Genomic DNA, 9,627 nt, shown 5'->3' with positions numbered 1-9,627 from the left:
CTGCCATGGCAACTATGCCAAGAAAATTAAACGTTCATAAAAGTAGAGAAAGGAAAACTCGACACTCTCCGAGCGTAAAGCTTATTCAATGACGGGTATCCTGATTATTTACCGTTTTGTTTTAGGCTATATTATTTTAGGCTATATAAAAGTTATGAGGTTCTTCAAACGCCGTGACTTACTGGATTTAATGTAAGTTTACAACTCTTCGATAGCAAGTTGGTTCTGGAATCCTGGAACAACATGCAGAGATGTTTGACTATTGCGTTAAACGTGCTAATAATGGCTAAGTATTTTGTAGGTCTCAAGTGATGGCACCAAAAGGCGGTTACAGGAAAATCCCTGGTGATGAAGATAATAAAGTCAGTTTTGTATCTTCACTTTTTTATCGTTGGATGAACGGAGTCCTTAAGGAGGGCAGTCAGAGACCTTTGGATCAAAATGACTTTTTACCCTTGTCAGACGAGAACTCTGGCCGTTTTGTCACCGACAAGCTTCAAAAAAGCTGGGAAAGCGAGAAACATCATTGCAAGATAAATGGGAAAAGGCCCAAACTTTGGAGAAGCGTGTTTTATATGCTTTCTGTCAAAGATGTTATCATCATTTTGACGGGGAATATATTGTTTGCAACTTCTCGCCTTCTCTTTCCACTGTTTCTCGGGTATCTTGTTTCTAAGCTTATGTCAACTGAGGCAGAAAATACTTATCGACTCTACGCCTGCGCATTAGCTATGTGTCTAAATGGTTTGATCGGTAACCTTAGTATGCACCAGCAAGACTACAGATGTGAAATATTGGGAATCAAAATAGGAAGCGCCCTGAGGGGACTGGTGTACCACAAGGTAGGCACGATCCTAAAGAGCATTCTATGCAGTTGTCGAAGGCTCAACTGATTTTTCTAACACCCTAAACACCCCAAATTAAGCCTAACAAACGTGAACACATTTATCTATCCGATAAAGAATGGTTTTTTTTCTACAAATCTGATGGATTGCTATCGACTTATGCCATATGGTGACCCAGGAGGAGAGGATTATTCAACTTCATTTCTGGTTGCTTCTTCTGCGAGAACAAGCAATCCTGCTCTCTAACAAAAAAAATTGAAGAAACAAACAGTTGTTTAGCCTGCAGTAAACGGGGAAGCAGGCTACAGAAACCATAACGTACGTATACGGCCGTGCTTCTGAACGAGATTCAAAATGGCGTCTGAGTTGTCGCTCTTTTAACACATCTAAAGATAATTTTGTAGAGGTTTGAATACTCTCGTCTCGAAACGGAGCCACGGATATCTTAATGCAGGACATTAAAATAAAATGGTTTATGGAACAGACTTCTTCTTTAACGTCTAATCTCTACCTTCTTTCAGACGCTTCTACTCAGCAAGCAGACGTTACTGAAATTCACTGCAGGACGCTTATTTGACCTGATATCAAATGATGTTAAAAGAATGGAAGAAGAGACAGTCAAGTTTTTTGCCCTAGCCGTTTTTGCAGTTCCTGCTTATGCAGCGGCAATATTCCTTATCTACAATTTGATTGGTTGGCAGGCTGTTACGGGTGTGTTCTTCCTGTGTATTCTCATGCCATACTATGCCGTCTTGTCCTATGTTAATGCTAAGCTGCGCTTGCGCACAGCTACAGTGTCGGATCAGCGAATCTCCCTAATGAATCAAGTAGTTTCCGGGATCCGCGCGGTCAAAACGCATGCGTGGGAAGACGAATATGAACGAAAGATAAAACATGTGAGAAGGTAAGGTAAATTATATTTTTTAATCAGAAGTAGGCTCAAACAAATACTTTATTCATTCCCGTAAATTTTGACCCTTATTATTCAAAACTGGGAAATAGATAGCCACAAATCTGTTTCGTCTCCACTGAGAGTTTTATTAGCTAGGCTGTTTAAATATACCCCCTTATCACCAAAAGGGAGATCTTTGGACCGCTGTATGAGCCAATCAGAATGCCTCTTTTCACAAAGAATAAGTGTCTCATGTAACCCATTCCATAACCGGAGGACTGGCCAGTCAGTTAAAAAAAATAGCAGTACCTACTGAGTAGATAGTGTTAAAAGAGCGCTCTAGCTGGTTACTTAAACTCAGAGTAGCCTTTGGAATTCACCCTCGAGCGACTCTTGAGAGATTTGCGCCAAAAGATATTGTAATCATTTTCACCTCAGTGTCGGTGAAAGAGGGTGGTTATCACCTCCACTTCGGAGAATAATCGTTTATTATTAGAGGTAGAACATCTCAAACAGCCTAACCTGTCTTCAGTTGGTATTATTTCTCATACGCTGTCGTGGGGTAGCAAGAGACACACTTTCACAAAGAAGTGAACGATGAGGCAGGGTGCGCTTGACGCTCGCTCACCTTGTTAATATTTCAATTTAGAGAGGACACTGACAGTTTGACAGAATGCCCACATAACTTATGAACTTATGATAACCTTTTATCTTCAGAAATGAAATCAGCGTCATTTCGAAGAGGACAGCCATTCAGTCAAGTATCGATGCCTTGACATACAGTGCAACGCCACTGGCCACTCTGGTGTCAGTAATTACTATGGTGCTTACAGGCCAGACCATCACGCCCGCCAATGTTTTCATGCTGCTGTCGTTTATGGGTGTTTTAAAATTTATTGGCATGTTGAATTTGACACCTGGTTTAATGGTAACGTATGACGCCTATGTTTCGCTCGGAAGAATCGAAGAATTTCTTCTTTTGGAAAATCTGTTGGAAGTCTTAGAGAGTGATGAAAGCAACGAGCCCCAACAAAAAGCGAAAAGTACCTCAAGTAACCAAAGCCCCAATTACTTGAAAAAAGAAGAGGAAAATATGCAGAAAGTTTCCCTCTCTCGTGAAGTAAAAGAATTAGGACCTACTATTCTACGTGTGTCAAATTTAAGCTACGCAAAAACGCATCGTGAAGATGAATTTATTCTTGAGGATATCAACTTCTTTGCACCCTCAAAGAGTTTAACAGTCATTACCGGCCCGGTTGGAAGTGGGAAGTCTACTCTTCTCTCAGCGATCGCTGGTGAAATCTCGAACGCCAGTGGCACGATTGATTATCAAGGTTCTGTCATTTACTTGCCTCAGACTGCTTGGGTGTTCTCGGGAACGATAAATGAAAACATTCTATTTGGCCAACCCTACGAGGAGTCCAAGTACGAAAGAATAATTGACGTCTGCGCTCTGAAAGAAGACTTTCAGCGGCTACCTGATGGTGACCAAACAGTTGTTGGAGAACGCGGCGAGGTTCTGAGTGGAGGGCAACAGGCGAGAGTAAGTTTAGCTCGTGCAGTTTATGCTGACGGAGATATTTATCTATTGGATGATCCACTGAGTGCTGTCGATGTTAAAGTTGGCCAACACATCTTTAACAAATGCATCAAAGATCTGCTAGGCGATAAAATCGTTCTGTTTGCCTCTCATCAGCAACAGCACATGGAAAATGCTGATGAAGTGATTGTGTTGTACAAAGGGCGTGTCCTCGACAAGGGACGCTTTGCTGAGCTGCACGACAAAGGTGTAATCAGTTCAACTGTTGACCCGCTCCATAAAGTGGCTCTGAAGGACAAAACGGGTTCATCTGAGCCGTTCTCGTGGGAAAATAAGGAGGAAGAAGATAATGCTGAAAATTACCTGAAAATGCATTCTTTGCCCAATGAAGCGAAGAGTTTGGAGATAGCAAAGGAGGATCGTACAATCGGAGTTGTGACATCCAGGCTTTATTGGGACTATTTCAGAAGTGGAGCCCATCCTTTGATGATAACTGGAATGGTCGGTTTAAGTCTCATTACACAAGGTAAACTTATCGTTAGAGAGAGTTACAAAGCTTGGCTCAAGTCTTCACAGGGAATATAGCAACCTTTTTTCTATATTTCTTTTTTTCCTACTTCGTGCAAATCATGTCACAATGGCTATGCTTTGAACAAACAATACACGTTCTTTTTAGATTATATGGTAGAGTTACGAGAAATTGTACAAATGTCTGACCATGTCCCCGATATCTCAATTGTTCGTACAAGCACGAGGCAAGTGCGAGTGAATGGTGAGTCACGCGCAAAAGGAAGAGCTGGTGTTTTTCTCCTCACGTTTGCCTTGAACGTGCCTCGACTCGCCTGAACAAGATGAAAAAAACCACTCGCTCTACGAACTAACTTTCTGAGACCAAAAGCTGTTTTCTAACCATATTTATGGGTAACATGGTTGACTGCTTCATCTATTCTGTGACATTTTAGTGCTTACATAGACATCCCCATGATACTAGCGGTAGTAGCTAATCCAGGCGGGTTGTCTCTAGGCCCAACAAATCTTGTACAATATACAAATATATCAATGTACAACTGTGTTTCAACTGTTACATGTTAATGGTGTTTCTTTCAGCCATCATAGCTGCTCCAGACTTGTGGCTCTCGTTTCTTGCAAAACTAAACCAAGAGGATCAGAAGAACAAGACTTATCTATCTGTCCTCGCCTGTCTGGTTGGCGCGTGTTTTATATTTACTATCATTCGGGCTTATGGATTCTTTCATGTTTGTCTAAAGTGCGCCGAGCGTCTTCACGATAAAATGGTTGTGGCCATTTTACAAGCACCTGTCCTGTTCTTTCATTCCAATCCGGTGGGAAGAATCCTAAATCGCTTCTCCAATGACATTGGCTGCGTAGATGAGATGTTACCCAAAACATTCCTGGCGGCAGTGCAGATGCTATTGATGATATTTATCCAAATTCTAATAACAGTAGCCACAAATGTTTGGCTCATGTTTCTTATTGTTCCAATTTCCATGCTGGTCGTTTTTCTATCCAGTTATTACTTGAAGACTGCCAGAGACCTAAAGAGGTTAGAGTCGATATCCCGAAGCCCAGTGTTGGCTCATTTTTCAGAGAGCCTGATAGGACTGGACACGATTCGTACGAGACGAAGACATACAGATTTTGTGGATGCACTTTACAGGTATGTTGGAGACATTGCTTTAGTGTGTGGTGCCAGAGCCAATAAATGCACAGGGCAGAAATGAGTCGTAATTGCTCATTTTCTGTCAGTTATTTATATTTGATTTACCGGTAATACACGAAATTGCATCACGCCTCTCTTGTAATCCTATGTGGTATGTGCTGAGACACTGGTCAGCAAGTGGACTTTTCCGTACGAGGCACGGCTTCGAAACGAAGCTGTCCGAAAGAGGCACGAAGGGCATTACCAGTGGTAAGACTGCAGTAATTGCTCTGTGCGGTTTTCGTCCTCCTAATAGGATTTCAACAGACGCATAATATGAACGTTCAATCGACAAGATCACGTGACGCAGAAATTTCACGATAAGTCAAAACTAACAAATTTATCGAACATGACTGGTTATCACCGGCCCGAGTTGAGCACCAATAACGCAGTGTAAGTGTCATGCTTGTAACTGGACAGTGACAAGTCATGCCTGTGTGTAAGTGTATGCGCGCGCTTTTGTCGCGAGTTTCGCCGAGTTTCTTTTCTTCTACGAAAACGTATAACTGTTGTCTAGTTTCTTTCTCTGATTTTGTCATAGCTTTGATTAATTGGTAAGAGAACGTCATGTCGTCGAATTATGTCTTTAATAATACACGTGATTAAAAAAATCAGACTTCCGCTTCGCGGTCGTCCGATTTTGTTAATAACTCGTATGATTACTGACCGAATTGGACTCCATTACGAGTTTAACAGGGAATACAGACAAGTGCCAATCGTCTCCTCTTTCTGATAAATTTTATACTTGATATAAGAGATGTAGTTGTGATAGTGAACAGTTAAGAATTGGTCTCTTTTGGGAGAATTCACCATTTTTAATGGAAAATATCCACATCGTTAACAAATTCGGCTCTTGCGGCTCTCACTTCATCTCGACGAATGGTGCATACTTAAGACTTAGATGAGGCTACGGAAGTGATCTTTCGGACAGTTAGCTAGAAGCTTACGGATGTTAATTTGAGAGTAACATATTTTTGAGAGGGTGGGGTGTCGGGCAGAATTTGTTGAAGGGCTCCGTTACATTGTCAGGCCGAAGGAGACACTGGTCTCACTTCAGTGTGGAGACCCGGTGTAATCTCTTTAAGAATTGTTTTGGAGTGATTGTCGTAAAAAAAATGCAAGATAATAATAAAAGCCAATCAAAACAAAATAAAAGATCACAAGTAGTGACACAGGACTTAACATAAAATCATGGAAACCGTATTGAACGCTGACAAAGGCGTTCGGCCAATAGGCGGTTGTTTTTTCACAAGTTTGCTTGACAAATCACTTAGCAAAGTAATACAAAGTTTATACAATCCGGTCTATTTTCAACAGTCAACTAAAAAATCATCCCATTATTAAAACTTATTGTGATAAACACTCGTCCCCTCAGATATCAAGATGTTCATAATCAGGCGTACATTATGGTGATGGCCAGCGGTAGGTGGCTCGGTGCACGTTTGGATTGTCTCGCTTCCTTGTTAGTCGGTGCAGTTGCTCTGGCTGCAATCTTGGTAACTCAAGATGCCGGTAAGTTCGGGATTCTTAGTAACGACTTTGAGTCTTTCTATGTAATGTTGGAATCTATATAGTCGTGCATCAACACAGAATGAACAACTGAATAATTTTATAAGATAAGTGTGACCATACGTGCTCTCTCATTAACGGGTGGTTTCTAAAAACGATAAAAACGTGAGAGTCACTCGGGTGGCTTAAGTGCTATACAAACTTTGAAGTGTCTTCTATGATTTAAAAAGGGGAACTTGTGTTGATAAATCCTCTGCACCTACTTAACTTGGAGTTAAAACAGCGATACTGAGGAAGACGTAAGAAAGACGCGTTATTTTAATCCCTTCTATTAAGTGACTGCCTGGACCAGATTAGGTACCCTAGACTGTAAAGTTTTCGTTAAATTTTTTGAGCGGTAAAGAGATAACAAGTCCAGAATTTATACATTTAAGTTCCAAGTTTTCTTTTCAGCTTACGCCGGTCTTGCTCTTGTTTACGTCATCCAAACTCTGAGCTCGACTCAATACGCTGTTAGAAAAACCTCTGAAGTGGAAAACTACATGACGTCAGTTGAGCGAGTTATGACTTACACCAAACTTGACCGGGAGCCTGGATACAAGGAAGAACGAAAACCCCCACAAGACTGGCCTCGGAGAGGAAGTATTGTGTTGAGAGATGTATCACTGACGTACTATCCGGGAGGACCTAAAGTGCTGAAGAACATCAATCTTAACATCAAAGGAGGAGCAAAGATTGGAGTTGTCGGCCGTACGGGAGCCGGGAAGTCATCTTTCGTAGCAGCACTTATGCGCATGCCTGATGCTGATGGAGAGATAACCATCGACGATGTTCCAATTAAAGACATAGGCCTCCAACAGGCTCGACGAGGTATCTCGGTTCTTGGCCAAAGTCCTGTTCTTTTTAGCGGATCATTGAGGAAAAATCTAGACATTTTTGACAAGTTTCAAGACGCTGAATTATGGCAGGCTTTAGAGGATGTGCAACTGAAAGATTTCGTCGAGACACTTGAGGCCAAGCTAGATCACAAACTGCTGGAGCATGGCGCTAATGTGAGTGTTGGAGAGCGGCAGTTAGTTTGCTTGGCTCGTGTGCTGCTACAGCGAAGTAAAATCGTCGTCTTGGACGAGCCAACTGCGCATGTTGACCCAGACACAGAGCAGACGGTTTGGAATGTAGTACGGGACAAACTGAAAGAGTCAACTGTCATCACTATAGCTCACCGTTTGAACACGATAAAAGACTGCGAGAAGATTTTGGTCTTGAAAGATGGAAAAGTTAAAGGATTTTATAAATTTGATTCAATAATGAACATGAATTGATATGCAGTTTAAGGTTGAAATACCTCGAATGTCACGCAGGTCTGATCCTGCAGAGCTCAACATAGTAGTATAGGTAATCACATGATTTCGCGTGCAATTTGGAATAAATAAGCAAGGGTTAATTTTTTTTACAGACTTACAATTTGTGGTCCTTGAAAAAATTAATATAATGAAATATGTTAAAAAAATACGAGATAGCTTATCATAATTGTGCAGAAGTAAAGTGCACGCATCATCATTATCATCATCATCATATTTTATTTGCCTTATTTAAACAATACAAAAAATTTATTAACAGCGGTTATAGCAAGAAGGCGAGGATACCCAGGAAGCCACCGGGCTTATGAGAGAGCCACCTCACTTATATTAATAAATAAAGTAAAGAAAAATTGCTGCGAATGTGTGGCTAGGCCAATTCAGAAATTATCTAAGTAAAACCTCTTGCATTTTCGTCTTAAAACCAGGAAGGTTTGACGAACGAGTGACTGAAAGAGGAAGAGAGTTCCAAAGTTTAGGACCTTGGTAGAGAATTGTGAATTGCTTGAGATTTGTACGGCACAAATGCTTTCGATAATTACTCGCTGTTCCGGTACCATAGTTGTAAATTTGGCTATTCGTTACCAAAAGATTGAGGCCGATTCAGCTAGGTAGTCTGAGTTGGTGATAGCCTGCACAGCTCACTTTTGCAAGTAATAAATTCTATTTAAGTTAGATACGTATGTGGACAACCAGGCGCAGTTACAATAGACGATATAAGGATAAATTGAGGTGTAGTACAAAGTGAGTTTATTTGTAGAGGATGGGAAAAAGCGAGACCTGAATATAATACCTATTGATTTAACGATTTGTTTACTGACATAGCTGATATGGTGTTTCCAGGAGAGATGATCATCAATTTAGACCCCAAGGAATTTAGTTATGTTAGATTGTTGTTGGAATTTACCTCCAAAGGAGAGAGAAATGCTGGAGTTAAGTTTCTTCTGTCTGGGTTTAAAAATTACGTAGTTAGAGCTTATTGCAGAGCTTATTGCATTTTAGCATTTTAGCAATTTCATTAAGTACGGATTCTAAGCAATTTGGGTTTGAGTGAGAATAAAAGATACTGGTATCATCATCGAAAAGCAGAGGGTCTTTTAATTCAGAAGCATTAGGGAAGTCATTTATGTATAGAATGAACAATAGAGGGCCTAAAATCGAACCTTGAGGGACCCCACACTGGATGGTTTGCATTGGAGAGCAAGCTTCACGGAACCCGATGAACTAACCCTCCTTTCCGCAGATTTGTTTCCATCACTAATGATGTTACGCTCTTATGGAGCACAGCGGTTTTGAGCGACAAACTCGACATTTTCTTGCCACCATCAAAATCAACTGGACAAACCCGGCTTGATATATTGCGTGACGTGATTGTGCTAAGTTTTCCCCTTGCCATATGGCCTGTTTCGCGGGTTCTACAAATTGAAACTAATATTAGTTAGTGTAACGAATTAGAATCGAAAGTTATTAAAATGGACTGAAGAATTTTACATTTTAGCGAGAATTTAAACTTTTAAGAAGGTTTACTTGATTCATGGAAAGCAAAGATTGGAGTGGCTTTGGGTATTTCAGCCCTGATTTCTCTCCTGGAATACCGGGACGACGTATCAAGTCATTTGAAGTACTACCAGCTATCCAGCGAAATCCTCGAGTACAAGTTAATTTTGTTTCGTTCCGGTCATTTTGACCATGGAAAAAATATAGCAGTTATTGGTATGTTCTAAACATCCTAACACTTTAGGAAATATTTGAAATGGAGTGAA

At 40.8% G+C, this 9,627-nt stretch overlaps 1 protein-coding gene across 1 annotated transcript; it reads left to right on the top strand.

Annotated features, from left to right (window-relative positions):
* The first annotated feature begins 230 nt into the window (after positions 1-230).
* On the top strand, positions 231-8,949 carry LOC113674068 (ATP-binding cassette sub-family C member 4). The gene is made up of 6 exons (XM_089189075.1): positions 231-842; positions 1,367-1,749; positions 2,455-3,803; positions 4,385-4,955; positions 6,373-6,509; positions 6,960-8,949. Exons 1-6 carry the CDS (start codon positions 312-314, stop codon positions 7,826-7,828), a joined length of 3,840 nt encoding a protein of 1,279 aa, XP_089045201.1. The 5' UTR covers positions 231-311; the 3' UTR covers positions 7,829-8,949.
* The last annotated feature ends 678 nt before the right edge of the window (positions 8,950-9,627 follow it).

Source organism: Pocillopora damicornis, chromosome 12 (assembly GCF_964200805.1).
Source record: "Pocillopora damicornis chromosome 12, jaPocDami1.2, whole genome shotgun sequence".
Taxonomy (NCBI): domain Eukaryota; kingdom Metazoa; phylum Cnidaria; class Anthozoa; order Scleractinia; family Pocilloporidae; genus Pocillopora; species Pocillopora damicornis.
This window is presented reverse-complemented; position numbering and strand designations above follow the sequence as displayed.

What these genes read in the sequence shown, in the direction of transcription:
- LOC113674068 (XM_089189075.1), top strand. Translation starts at nt 312, where the DNA reads ATGGCACCAAAAGGCGGTTACAGGAAAATCCCTGGTGATGAAGATAAT. An exon ending in GGGGACTGGTGTACCACAAG is followed by an intron (nt 843 to 1,366) that starts GTAGGCACGATC and finishes ACCTTCTTTCAG; the next exon opens with ACGCTTCTACTCAGCAAGCA. An exon ending in TTTAAGTCTCATTACACAAG is followed by an intron (nt 3,804 to 4,384) that starts GTAAACTTATCG and finishes TGTTTCTTTCAG; the next exon opens with CCATCATAGCTGCTCCAGAC.